This window comes from Moschus berezovskii, chromosome 12 (assembly GCF_049115385.1).
Source record: "Moschus berezovskii isolate FMDL1 chromosome 12, NW_MosBer_1.0, whole genome shotgun sequence".
In the NCBI taxonomy this organism is placed as follows: Eukaryota; Metazoa; Chordata; class Mammalia; order Artiodactyla; family Moschidae; genus Moschus; species Moschus berezovskii.
The window spans coordinates 66,844,448-66,859,723 of NC_142471.1; the positions used below are offsets into that span (position 1 = coordinate 66,844,448).

At 35.8% G+C, this 15,276-nt stretch overlaps 1 protein-coding gene across 2 annotated transcripts in view; it reads right to left on the minus strand.

Annotated features, from left to right (window-relative positions):
- ERLIN1 (ER lipid raft associated 1) overlaps positions 1–15,276 on the minus strand; it is a 38,585-nt gene that overhangs the window by 4,556 nt on the left and 18,753 nt on the right. The window contains exons 8-10 of one of the 2 annotated variants that reach the window (XM_055424889.2): positions 10,726–10,784; positions 8,368–8,459; positions 181–270 (exon numbers count right to left, since the gene is read on the minus strand). In XM_055424889.2, the coding sequence (XP_055280864.1) occupies positions 181–270; positions 8,368–8,459; positions 10,726–10,784 (241 nt within the window). The remainder of the gene's footprint in view (positions 1–180; positions 271–8,367; positions 8,460–10,725; positions 10,785–15,276) is intronic. The other variant, XM_055424891.2, reaches the window with a different exon arrangement.

The following is a 15,276-nucleotide window of genomic DNA, read 5'->3' on the forward strand; positions in this document are numbered from 1 at the left end:
ACAAATCAAAGAACTAAATATGCAATGGCAATTTAAAAAATATTTGTCTGGAATATCAAACTAGCTACTTCCTCCAGACCAGATTATTCTCTCCATGGCCCACCCACCATAACCCAGACCCAGTCCCTGAGACAGCGAAGCAGTTCAGGATGGTCAGAGTTTCTTTTCTCCCTGTGGTACCTTCAATTTCAGAAATGCGCTTTTCGGTTTCTTTTTCCATCACCTTCTGCTGAAACCGAATTTTTGCCACTTGTGCAATCTTCTCTGCTTCTATAATTATATACAAAACAAGATACCTTCAAAAATAGTTCTCTAGTTCCAGAGCTACTTAGAAAACAGCAGCACATGGCTTACATTTAATTATATAACACTTTATAACCTAATTGTTTCAGTTTTATCTATCCAAAGTATAAACAACTCATCAGAAAAAAAGAAATTTATTTCCTACTTCACTGTTTTGACAGTGTTTGTTTTGTGGGAAGAAGGAATACAAAATGTAACAGTTTCAGTCTTTCATGGGATTAAATGGCAGTGATCCACAAATTAATGGGGAAAACAGGATAATTCATGAAAGTACTCAAACAAAAACAGAGCAACACAAGTGTATGGCAACAAAGGACATGTATATACTGTGGCAGGAGAAAGAAAGAATATGGAAGATAAGCCAAGGAAGGTCTTCTAGAAGAAATCTTAAAGAAAATAATACACAGAACTTAAGAGGACCTGGCAGAAAGTGTAAATAAAAACAAGAAGAAATGAATTAGCAAGTCACAGTGAAGAGGGATAAAAGAGCCAGCTGACAAGAGAAGGTAACAAAAAGACTACAGAGAGGGACAGAAGACCCGTGTTTTGAGTGAAAGGCTAAGGAATTTAGCTTTAACATACACTCAAGATCAACTGTTAAGTAAACATCAGGGAAATGATGTGATGAAGGCTTACCAGAGGAGTATTCTGACGGCTACAGACATAAGCAGGGTGATTCATCTGAGCGTGTGAAAATGTGTTGGGAGTGAACAAGTTAGCCACAGCAGGCAATTACAGGCAGGGAAAACAAAACATCCTTAGAAACTCTCTGGTCTAACCAAAGGATCCAGAACCAGGGAAGAAAGACTCTAATTTTACACTTTCAATATAACCACTACAACTCTTGGAAGAATATTCTCAATTCTCCTTTTCAGTCAAAGAAGCTGAGTCTTTTAACATATCTTCTCTTTGGCCTCTGGAGGAAGTGCATAATGCAAAGAACACTTCCAAGTGGTTTCTTCTTTCCAAAAGGCAGGATCCTTTACAAACTACTCCAGGGCATACTTCCCTAGATCCCCATCAGCATAAAATCAATCTATCATCATACCATCATAAAAACAGACTACTATGTTCAGCTGGGCTAAAAACTTAGCAATAAGCAGAAACTTGATAAAATTCAAATAAAAGGTGAGGAATCTAGAGCCTGCAGCTAGAACCCAGAGAATGGTGTCTTAACATGGGGAAATGATGCAGTAATCCCATTTCACACTATTCTCTGACATGTGGGCATAAACCAACAAACAGCATGACCAGACCTCTAGTGAAGAAAACTGGTGGAGAGGCTAATAAGAAACCCTTCAGCTATCAACATCTTAAAATGCTAGATAAAACAGAACAAAATTGCTTCCTAATGTGTAACTGAGATCTTCAAGAGACACAAGAAAAGGGAGAGCTGAGAGCCATATACAGCAGCCCTGGGAGTGGATATTAGACAAGTAAGAGAGAGGGTCTTGGGTTACTGCCCATGCAGGGCTGGGAGATGACATCTTGAGATGGTAGAAATGAAATCCCCATATAAAACCCAAGACCTTCTAAAGGGCTCCAATTCCAGTGAAACTAAAATGCCCTACCTTCTGGCCCAGTGACATATCATAGTGAAATTACAGACAACCCCAAGATAGAAAATTCTTAAAAGTAAAGCGAGGAGAAGAGGCCAAATAAAACCAAAATATTACTGCCAAAGTGACACAGAAAAGGAAGCTGAGTTGGACTTAGAACTATAGGTTAAATTACCATTCAAGAATGAAGTAAAACTATTTCAGACCAAGGAAGATTGAGTAAGTTTTCCATTTCTCAGCCTTCACTGAAAAAAAGCTAGCAGAAAAAAAGAAATGAACTGCCAGAAGCAATGGAGAGGAAAAAAATTACACATTTAAATAAAAATAAAATATTTTTCTGTAAGAATCGATGATAATAATTAATGGGGGAATGAAAACAACACAAACTAAAATATCAGGCAACAATAATATGTAAAACTGGAGGACAGTGATAGAGCTAAAGCATCCAAAGGTATTATTCAAGAAGAGTATGAAAAGAATGAATAAATTTAGAGTCTCTCAAGTCAGGTATGCTTGTAGCATTTTACAGGCAATGCCTGGTTATACATTCAAGAAATAAAACATAAAACTTCCAATCAAGTCAAAGGAGGAAAAGAATAAAGAAAAGATAATCAATTCAATATCAGTCAAAAAAGGGGGGGAAAGAAGCATGGTAAACGGCACAAAATTAAATGATAAAAACAAGTCCAAATATAGCAGTAACCACAATAAATATAAAAAGACTAAACTCACCAGTTAAAAGACAGATTCTCACATTGGATAAGATAACAAAATCCAGCTATATGCTGTTTATAAGAGACACACCTAAAACATAATGACATAGAAAAGTTGAAAGTAAAAGGATGTGAAAATATACATCAAGAAAATAACTAACCAAGAAAAATCTGTCATAGCTATATTATAATCAGACAAAACAGACCTTAAGCCAACAAGCATGTCTGGCTATAAAAGATGGTTTATTACATAACAGTGCCAATTCTCCAGAGATGTAATAATGCAATTCTGAAACTGAACACTTGTAAAGATACAGCCCTAGATTACATAAAGAAAAAGTTACAAGTCAACAAATTCATGGTCAGAGTGGGAGATTTTAACGCACTGTCTCAGTAACTGATAGCTCAAGAAGACAAAAACTAGAAGAGTTCACAAGATGCGAACAATACAATTCATAATCCTGACGTAATGAATGTAAAGAGAAACCTGCATCCAACAAATAGTGAATAGACATTCAATCTCTTTGAGCACACATAGAACATTTACCAAAAAAGGACCATGTACTTGATAGTCCACAAAAACAAACTTCAACAAATACTTAAGAATTCATATAAACAGGTCATATTTTCTGATTACAATGCAGAAATCAACAATAAAAAAGTAGCCCCTGAGAATCCACTCAATCAGAAATGGAAAATATACTATTAATAATTTATGAGTCAAAGCAGAAATAATGGAAATTAAAAACAAAACAAAAACCAAACACAAAATAAATTACATTCAAAACTGATGAGATCTACCTAAAGGCAGAACTTGGAAGAAAATGTCTAATTTTACACTTTTCCATTAGAAAAGATTAAAAACTAAAGAATTAAGTCACTCAAGAAATTAGAAAAGAACCAATAAGTAAACTCTAGGTAGAAAAAAATAAGTGTAAAATAATAATTTAAAAGAAAGTGACAAAAGAAGCAACCAAATCAACATCTAGTTCTCTGAAAAGATGAAAAAAACCAATCTCTGATCCAGCAAAACAGAAGGCACAAATAAACAATATCAGGAATGAAAAGGGGCACACAGATTTAGTAGAGGGTTTATTTTCAAAAAATCATGAGAACTTTACAAACAAATTTATGCCCTCAAATTTGAAACAGCAGATGAAAACTACCAAAACTGACTTAAAAAAGAAACAAAAACCTTACACAATACAGAAATTAAATCTGTAGATTAAATGTTGCCATAAAAATCAAATGAGCATACAAAAAAGCACAAATTCCACTTTACCAAGATGGTTCTTAGATAACTGAGTTCCAGCAAATCTACAAAGAAGAGATAATATATATTTTATACAAAATGCTCAAAAAACAAGAAATGCCCTCTAACTCATTTTGAGGCTAGTGTAACCAGGATACAACAAACAAACAAAAACAACACCCCCAAAAAACCTAACAGAGAAAATAAGAAAAAAAAAAAAAAAAGCAGCTGATCATTTATGAAAATAAAAGTAAAAAAATAAAAGAAATTAAAGTAAGTCATATAAAATGTATTAGGGTAAATTAACCACCTACTTTATGAGCAAATGAATTTATCCCATGAAGACAAAATAACTTTTAAGAGAAAAATCTATTAATATAATCATCTTATTAACTGCTTTAAAAAGAAAAACTATATGGTCATCTTAACAGATTTAGAAAAAAACTGTAAAAGTTTTAGCAGTCATTCATGATAAAAACCCTTGGCAAGCAAGAAACAGAAGGAAACTTCATCAACCCGATAAAAGTTGAGTATAGCAAACAACTGTGTTTTTAAAGTTAGAACAAGACAAGAATGCCTGTTTACCATCTTTCTTTTCAGCACTGTACTGGAAGTCATAGGCTAAAGCAGCTAAGATAAGAACTAAAACGTGCAGAGTACAGCGAAAAACCAGAACTGTTCTGATCTGAAGACAATATGATTACATGAGAAATCCAAGAGAATGTTACAAACAACAGCATTTGCAGGAAGACTGCTAAATGAAAAAATCAACAGCATACTTACAAAAGTAAAAAGCAGTTCAAAAATGTGTCTTGAAAAAAGAACCTATCTGTACTAGCAAAATATTTGAGGAATATATAGAAATAAGTCTCTAACAAAGAGTGTGTAGGAACTATGAGAAGAAGATTATGATACTTTTTTTTCTAAGGTCATTCTTTCATTTTCCATTCTCATAAACGGAGAAATGCAATAGATTTTAAAAATTCAATATCATAAATACTATAATTCTCTTCAAACTGATATACCATATACAAGTAATGTGACTACAATAAAAACTCAACAGTATTTTACAGAACTTGAGCTGGTTCTAAAATTTATATAGAGGAATTAGGGCTCAGAATAGTCCAATACAATTTTAGAAGTAGGAACAGTTAAGAGGAATAGTGAAGAAGAAACAAACTTGCTCTACCAGATAGCAAGACTTAAAATAAAAGCTACAGTAATTAAAGCAAGGTATTACTGGAAAACGAAAGACAAATTGAAAGAAAACAGAAACCCAAGCAACAAAACAAATTATATATAGGATCTTATTACATGACAGATGTAGCATTAGGAATAAATAAAGGGAATAAGGAACTACTCAAAAGTCTAAGATAGTTTGCCATTTGGAAAAAGTTAAACGGATTAGATTTGATAGTGCCTGAAGAACTATGGCACAATTGCACTCATCTCACATGCTAGTAAAGTAATCTTCAAAATTCTCCAAGCCAGGCTTCAGCAATATGTGAACCGTGAACTTCCAGATGTTCAAGCTGGTTTTAGAAAAGGCAGAGGAACCAGATATCAAATTGCCAACATCCACTGGATCATCAAAAAAGCAAGAGAGTTCCAGAAAAACATCTACTTCTGCTTTACTGAAAGACTATGCTAGAGTCTTTGACTGTGTGGATCATAATAAGCTGTGGAGAAAAAGACAGGACTACCAGACCGCCTACCTGCCTCCTGAGAAATCCGTACGCAGGTCAAGAAGCAACAGTTAGAATCGGACATGGAACAAGGGACTGGTTCCAAATTGGGAAAGGAGTACGTCAACGCTGTATATTGTCACCCTGCTTATTTAACTTATATGCAGAGTACATCATGCGAAATGCTGGGCTTGGATGAAGCACAAGCTGGAATCAGTATTGCCAGGAGAAATATCAATAACCTCAGATAAGCAGATGACACCACCCTTATGTCAGAAAGCAAAAAGGAACTGAAGAGCCTCTTGATGAAAGTGAAAGAGGAGAGTGAAAAAGTTGGCTTAAAACTCAACATTCAAAAAACAAAGATCACGGCATCTGGTCTCGTCACTTCATGGCAAATAGATGGGGAAACAATGGAAATAGTGACAGACTATTTTCTTGGATTCCAAAATCACTGGAGATGGTGACTGCAGCCATGAAATTACAAGATGCTTGCTCTTGGAAGAAAAGTTATGACCAACCTCGACAGCATATTAAAAAGTGGAGACATTACTTTGCCAACAAAGGTCTGTCTATCAAAGCTATGGTTTTTCCAGTAGTTGTGTATGGATGTGAGAGTTGGACCATAAAGAAAGCTGAGCGCCGAAGAATTGACACTTTCGAACTGTGCTGAAAGAAGACGCTTGAGAGTCCCTTGGACTCCAAGGAGATCCAACCAGTCAATCCTAAGGGAAATCAGTCCTGAATATTCATTGGAAGGACTGATGCTGAAGCTCTAATACTTCGGCCACCTGATGCGAAGAACTGACTTCTGAGAAAAGACCCTGATGCTGGGAAAGAGTGAAGGCAGGACGAGAAGGGGACAACAGAGGATGAGATGGTTGGATGGCATCACTGACTCGACGGACATGAGTCTGACCAATCACTGGGAGCTGGTGATGTACAGGGAAGCCTCTCTTGCTGCAGTTCATTGGGTTGCAAAGGGGCAGACTCACTGAGCGACTGAACTGAACTGAAATTTAATTCCTACATCACACTAAACATTAAAATAAATTTCAGATGAGCTCAAGATCTAAATATGAGAAGAAAAACTTTATAACTTTTAGAATAAAATTATTAAGTTGGGGTTTGGAAAGAATTCTTAAACAAGATAGGAAAAGCATAAACTGGAAAAGATCGATGAATCTGATTACATGAAAATGAAATATATACGTATGTCAAAGACATCATAAAGTTCAAAGACATGCCATAAATTGAGAGAAGATATCTGCAATGTATAAACCTGGGAAGGGATTAGTATCTAGAAGATATAAAGAATTTTTATAAATTAGTTTTTAAAAGTAATCAAATAACGGCCAAAGACATTAACAGGCAATTACACATCAAAAAAAGGGAAACCTGATGTCTCATAAACAATACTCAACTTCACCAGTAACTGGGGAAACTCATCAAAACTGTGTGGTTTCATGTCCATCATCAAAATGGCATAAATTTTAAAAAATCTGATAACCCCACGGATAGAGGAGAATGTGTGGAAATTAGAACTGAATAAGGCAGCAAAGAAATGGAAACTCAAACACTGCTGAAGAAAGGGTAAAATGGAGGAGTCACTTTGAAGAGCAACTTGGCAGTGTTTTTGTAACTTGAAGATGTGTGTACCCTATGACTCAGCAATTCTACTTTGAGATACGTATTCTAAAGCAGTGCTTCTGAAACCAGCTGTGGGAAAGTCTTTGTATTTTAATATTTAATAAAACATAATAGACAGGGCACTGACCCATACCACATATTAAGTAGCACTTCTCTAGAAAAACTCTTGCATGTGTTCACACAGAGATATGCATAAGGGTATTACTGCAGAACAGTGTAATAAGGAGAAACCAGAAACTAGCTCTTCATTAGTAATCCATCAAATGAGGATCACTCACAGAATGAAATGTATACACAGCAATTAAGAAAGAAACTAGATCTATATGTATCAATACGAATAAATCTGTGTTAGTAAAAAAAAAAAAAAAGGAAGTTGTAAATAAAAGGTGGAGTTTGATATTACTTTTGTAGTAAAATAATTCTGTGAATTGTTACATACTTAAAGTAGTACGGACAGGAAAGATTTATGTCAACTTCAGAACAGATGCTACTCTGAGAAGACAGGTCAAGACATAAGACCAGGGAGGGGTACAAAGGGAGGTTTCATATAAACATTTTCCTCAAAGAAAATACAATCTGAAAGAAATATGGCAAAATGTTAAGCCTTCATTATAATGTTCTCTGTATGTTCCTATATATTTGAAATATTTTAATATAAACATTCAGCAAACCAAGGCACAAACAAGCGAGAACCTAAGGCAGCAGGTGACTAGCAGTCTGCTGGGGTTTTCGGGAAGCCCCTGCGGCTTCAGATTAGCTATAAGCAACCCTGCTGTACGTCCAGAGATGGCAACATCTATCCATGCAGATAAAACTAGGCTGCATGTCAACAGTAATGACGCATACTATAATCCTGAGCTTTGGCAAAAAACCCTCCCTTATTCTGAATCTGTGTACACAAAACACCTATTCCACCAGAGGCTAGAACTGTTCCCAAACCCTACCCACTGTCCCTGTCCTCAAAAGACAACAGAGGGGGTCAACAACACAGTGGAGGGCCAAAGCACTTCATCAAGTACTGGCCTCATCTACATTTAAAGGCTTTAGGACATCTGAACATACAGAGGAATTTCCAGGATTCTCCATTATGTATGATGCAATCGTATTTGAGTCCCATCAATATCCAACATGAGGCTGACAAAGAACAGGACAAACTCACAGCACATGTACTTAGAGACTTCCATTTCAGAAAGAAATCCAAGTACCTATAACAGCCTTTTTCCTCTCCGTCTCAGCTTCTTTCTCCACAACCTTTTGTTTCTGTGCAGCTATAAGAAGTTTCGTCTTCTCAGCCTCCCTGTGGGAAAAAAAATTACAAAAAATTAGAAATGATCTATAGTTATAGATAGTAATTCTGACACTAAAGTGGTTCAGAGCATCATTTTCAAAAAGAATTTTCTGACTCACTAAGGCAAGAGAGGTGTTATCCTATTTTACTGATAATAAATCTGAGGTTGAAAGGTTAAATGATTTGTCCAAAGTCACCCAGAAATAGGAATCAAATTTAATATATTTCAGTCTGACATGTTCAGTTGCTCAGTCATGTCCAACTCTTTCTGACCTCATGGACTGTAACCTGCCAGACTCCTCTGTCCATGAAATCATCCTAGCAAGATTACTAGAGTGGGTTGCCATTTCCTGTTCCAGGGGATCTTCCCAACTCAGGGACTGAACCCATGCTTCCTGCGTCTCCTGCAATGGTGGACTCTCTACCACTGAACCACCTGGGAAGCCCTTAGGCTGACCTTTTCCACTAACTGTATCAAGAAAAGGCCTGTGATCTGAAAGTGTCTGGAGTATATAAATGCTTCCTTTGCTATTAGGCCTCCAGCTAAACTGGACCGACTAGCAAAAGGCACTAACCTCTGGGAAGATGCAGCCCCTCAGGAGCATGGTTTGGCAAGCAGAAGGGGGCTGGATTTCAGGCCCTCTTCTAGCAGACACTCTCGTGGAGTGGCCCTATTTGTTGTACAGAAGATAAAACTAGATGGCAGTTCTTAATTAGGTGGTGAACTGGGGCTCAATGTACAAAAGAACATTCTAAGAATTTGAGCTTCCTAATAATGGAAATAGGTGGCCCATCACTGAGCATGGACAAATGGCTACTAGGGGATCACATGGAAGGAAGGGTATTTTAAAAAAGATACTGATTAGGTGGGAGGTTAGACTGCATTATCCCAAGGTAGCCTTTAATTGTGGAATTCCAACAGTCTTTAAACTTAGGAAAGATCCAGAATCCAGACACTCCAATAGTTTCCCCAAACATCACCCTCTCTCTGGATACTATGAGTTATTTGAGGGCAGAGAACACACAGTATTCACCTTTCCATCACCAGAAGCTATTATATTTAAAGTCTAAGACATCCTGAGCCTTCAAGAAATTTTTTTCTTCTATAAATGGATCAGAACCATGATCTACTCAGTCTAGCACTCTGTGCTTTATAGTTTTAAGAGTTCTTTTTCTACAATAAAAAAGGGAAAACAAAATTATGCATAATAGAAGGTATAGACTTGGGAACAATAAGGACTCAGAAGTATATCACTCTATAAAGTATATTATTAGTTTTTGGATGCCCTGTATTTATACATCTTTTGTATTCTTGACTTTTACAAAGTTAGTTTCCTAGCATTTCATATTTTGCCTCTTAACATATCTTCCAAGTTTCCTAAAGACTTTCAGGAAGACAAAATAATAATAGTTTCCTAAAGACTTCAGTTTCTTCCTTTCAGTACATGTCATGATACCCTTTGTCAGAATCTGGCTTTCTGGGCTGTGGACACATAAGCCCTTACATGGTTATATCTACTTGGGAAATCCAGATTCCGAAGGCTGACTTTTCTGCATCAAGGACTGTATCTCTCAGAAGTGTTTGATTTTACTAGTTAAACATCCTGTGCACCACCCCACACCTGACTGCACACACACACAAAAACATTTTGACTACAACAGGTAGTCCTTTAAAAGGAATCTTCTGAAGCACTCAGAAACTAATTTCATGTCAAGCAAGTAACTTCTTCATTCCCAGTCAGCCCTGGACACATACAAGAGAAGACTACCAGGAGTCAAGGCAGGCAAAGCTTCCCCAAAGGCAAATTATAAAGATCAGATCTAATTTTAGATACACAATCACATACAATGGAAAAGCAAACTTGATACCAATGTGTTTACTCTAACCATTTATAACACGGTAACAAAATATAGGCACTCTTTTCAACCTTAACAGCTAGGACTCTTTCTCTCCTCTATTAATATTTAATTCAAGGTACTATTCACATCCAAATTATAGCTCCTTAGGCTTCCAACAACAGTTCTACAGCAAACTGCATCTTTAGCCACTGAAGATGCTCCTGAAATGTCCATATATAAAGAGAAAACTAATAAGAGTCTAGTGGGAATTAAGATACCAGAATAGACAGTATCATTAGAATTAAAGTATGGAAGATAAGACATATACCCCTCCCCAGTGTAATTATCTCAAACACAATTTTTTCCTCTAGAGGGTAAGATAAATATGCAGACAACTCAAAATAAAAAGTATTGAGATCCCATGCATATTACTCACATTAACTCAAAATTTCTTCTTATGGCTTCTGGGATTTTGGGTTTTGTAACACGCACAGCCTAAAAAATAAAAGTGAAAAAGCCGAAGTATATTTGAAAAATAAATCTTTAAATCTTGTACAAAAGAGTGCCATAGCTATTAATATTAAATAGCTATGACATAACTGCCTACAAACACACGTAGGGATCCAGTAGAAAATCTATTTTTCCTGCCACCACACCAAAGTCAAAGATAAGCTGCTTCTTGTTTCCTTAAAAAAATGCTTGGCTAATGGATTTCCTCTATCCATTGAGGAAATAAATTTTTAGAGAAAAGATTCTTCCTTAAAAGACCTTTCACAAAGCTCTTAAATGGAATACTTTTGTTTCCTTTCAAACATGAAAGTCAAAGAAACAGAAGAAAGGCAAAATTTCAAGATTTAAATTGTAAAGTAGGAAATAGTCAAAAACAAAAAAAAAACCCTGGTGGTATATGCAACTTAATATAGTGGACAGTAAATGAATTTATCACTTCCTAAACCTGCAATCACTCAGTATTGATTACAAATAAATAGCCCAACACTGAGGAAAAACAAACACCAATTAGCAGGTTAGATTCTTTCTCCCTAGAATCTTGCTTAGAACAAAGTCTACGTGTCTCTGCAAACATTGTTCACTACACAGTTTCCCTAATCATAATGTACCCTGGCATAATTATCTATGAAACAGGATAATTTGGGGGTGCAAGAGTCAGGTACAAAGGCCCTTCGGTGTTCCCTGTTTCTATTTTGTAGAAAAAGGCTTTAGTCTCCTGGGTCTTTCCTGAGTTCCAAAGAACAAACTCAAGCAGTCAAGAAACAATAATTTATAAAACAGGGTCAAGGAATATATATAACAACCTGATGCATATCTCTGACTCATTCTTCAGGAACTAAGACCCTCACCCAGGTGGAGGACAGTGACTACATGCTAAGCATGAGCACACAGACTCCAGATTGGTTGGCACAAGAAGACTGATGATTAATATTTCGGGAATATTAACCAGAAGAAAGTCATGCCTCCTACAATCCTCAGCTCAAATGTTGCCTTTAAAAATTTCCCTTAAAGCTATTGAGGAGTTTGGGTCCTCTGAGCATCAGCTGCCCACTCTCCTTGCTGGATCCTGCAAATAAACTTTTACTTTGCTGCAAACAACAACTGTCAGAGTTTGGCTTTCTGTGCTGTGGACACACAAGCGCTTACACGGTTACATCTATGTGGGAAATCCAGGTTCCGAAGGCTGATTTTTCTGTATTAAGGACCTGACCTCTCAGAAGTGTTTGATTTTACTAGCTAAACATCCTGTACCACCCTCCACCTGACTGCACATGCGCGCGCGCACACACACACACGCCACCTTGCTGATCTGAAAGAACTTTTAATTTCTCTCTGAAAATTGGTTGAACTTTTAAGCAACAAGGCTTTTAGGCACGAAGACGTCATTTAGGGCTTTTGAAAGAAAGCTTTTAAAACTTTTAAGCAACACAGCTTCCCCTCCATAAAAAAGCTAGATCTGTGTATAACTGAGGATTATCATAACTAAATGTAAGAATTAGAGTGAAATGGAATAAGAAGCTGGGGACCATGGTAAAAAAACCTCAATTTTCATGCTGAAGGTTGAAGCATGTGAGGTTATGAAGAAGAACTCAAGGACATATCCAGAAGACAAAGAAAAATTAAGAACCAGAACTGGTAAGAGATGCCCGTTTCCCTATGTGAGTACCAGAAAGACAGGTGACATCCAATATGATTCAGAGGGAAGCAATGGCCACGTGTTTTTCTGGTCTTAAAAAGCAGCATGAAATAGAACTGTCTTCTGAAGATTTCTATCTTGCTGTGTGAGGCTGAAGAACATACTACACACTTGTCAATCTTGGGCAATCTCATAATTTTCAAATATGTGAAATATAAGCACCTATTGATATAGAGACCATGAATAATTTGCTTCACAAAGAGATTTAAGAAATAAAATGTACCCCAAAACAATGGTCCAATACACAAACATACACAGTGAGTGAAGAAAGGGAAGAAGGCTGATGAAATGAGTATGTCTGTTGAAACTGAACCCTGGGTCATAAGCATATACTTTAAACCAAAGGCCAGCATATAATATAATCATTGCCTTAAATAACATAGAAAAAAAACAACAACAAGAATTTTTTCACCACTTCAATTTGCCACAGTAGTTGTTGAAGAAGAAAAAATTCAGGGCTTCCCTAGTGGCTCAGTGGTGAAGAATCTGCCTGACAATGCAGGAGACACAGGTTCAATCCCTTGGGAAGATTTCACATGTCACAGAGCAACTAAGCCCGTGAGCCACAACTACTGAGCCTGTGCTCTAGAGACTAAAGCCACAACTACTGAGCCCACATGCTGCAACGTTGAAGCCTGTGTGCTCTAGAGCCCTTAATCCACAAGAGAAGCCATGGCAACGAGAAGCCTGTGCATTGCAACCAGAGAGAAGCCCCTGCTTACCACAGCTAAGGAAGGCCCTCACAGCAACGAAGACCAAGCAAAGTCAAAAAAATAAAATTTTTAAAAAAGGAAAAATGGGGTACAAATATAGAGAAGGGAAAAATTAAAACACTGAGTGTTACAGAGAAGGTTCACTCAACAAGTATTAATTGGGTGCCTAGTCAAACCAAGTACTGTTTGTTTCAACCACTGTGGATACAGCAAAAAAAAAAAAAAAAAATTTTAAAGGACAAAAAGACAAAAAACCAATAAAAAGCATATAAATAAACAAAAGAATTTCAGATAGTTATTAGTGTTATGTGGAAAATTAAAATACTAGATTGGGAGGAAAGTCAACATTTTTATTTTGGCATAATTACATAGCTAAAAAATTCTAGAGAAATTCATAAAGTTTTCATCAAGTAAAATAAATAGCTCCAGAGATCTACTGTACAGCATTGTACCTACAGTCAATAAAATGTACACTTAAAATTCTTTTTGTACACTTAAAATTTTAAGAGGGTAGATCTCAAGTATTTTTACCACACACACACACACACAATCTAAGGAAATTAACCGAAAAAATTACTAAAGATAGTTTATTCAACAAATCTGTAGATATACAATAAAGTCATCAAGAATTGTTTGCATTCCTCAATGCTTAAAAATAGACTACATATTTAATAGCATTAAAGTTCATTAAATTTATGAATATTAATTTAACTTGGTATATGGGTTTCTCACCTAAGTCAGAAATTCTAAAAGAAACAAAAATGATAATATAAGTAAAATCTTAGACTATATTCCTAATTTTAAAATGTACAAGCCAATTTAGGTACTTGGTATGCCTTGAAAATATCAGTAATGAAAACTCATCATGTAGAGTTAACTGGCAGAAATATCGAAGGCCATTATTTTTGAAAAGACAATATATCATACCAGAATTTTAAAAGTGATTAAAAAGTTGAATTATCATAACCATAAGGTAACATGTTAAAGATAGGAACACTGAAAAATAGGCTTTAAGTTTTAAAAATGCATTTCAACTATAAGAAGCTATTTTATAACAAGACTAAAGCAACCAAAAAATGGAGATCTTGATCAGTTTAAAAAAATGAATATAAAGTGATTTTTTTTCATTCAACAACTTTTAATAAAAACAACAAATAAATATAGCTAAGTTTAAAAGATCTTTTTTCCTGCCATGCAGTAGACAAGTAGAAGTGAGAAAACAAGATAGGACGACTATTGCAGAAATTCAGGCAAAAGACAGTACTTGGTTTAAGGAGGTGGCAGAGATGTTTTAGATGGATTCGGTAGAATCAGCAGGATCCAGGGACTGGATGTTAGGGGCAAGAGGGTTGTCAAAGATACCTCCCGTACATTTAGACTGGCCGAAGGCTAAGAGGGAACCATTTTCTAACAGAAGAAAAAAACAGGAGAGAAGCAGATTGGATGGGAAAAGATGAAAGGCTCAGTAACTAATGAAAGAATAGGAAACAGAAAAAGCAATGAAACAGAACAAAGTCCAAAAAAAGACTTTACCATATAACAAAATTTAGCATACAATACCATCGGCATTTCAAACAAGGAAGACAGAAGGGCATAAATTATTCAATAATTACTGTTGTTAATATTTGGGGGAGGGACTGGAGTCCAACCCCACAGCTAAAAATGAATTCAGATGAATTAAAATTTTAAACATAAAAATACAACTGTAAAAGTAGAGAAAAAATGTAATTTCTGATTTTATTTAGATTTTTATATTTTAAAGTTGGTGAAAGGCTCTTAAGAGCATGCAGAGCAAAATGTCATAAAGAAAAAATATTAAAATTACTGCTAATGACCCAGAGGGAGGATAAAGGGAGGAGGGAGGTGGGAGGGGGGTTCAGGAGGGGGAACTTATGTAAACCCGGGGCAAATTCATATCAATGTATGGCAAAACCAACCAATATAATATTGCAAAATAATTTGCCTCCAATAAAAAATAAATTAATTAAAAAAAATAAATAAATAAAATAAAATTACTGCTAAAAATACTAAAATTAAACTTCAGAATTGTCAAGGAGAAAAGTTCAAT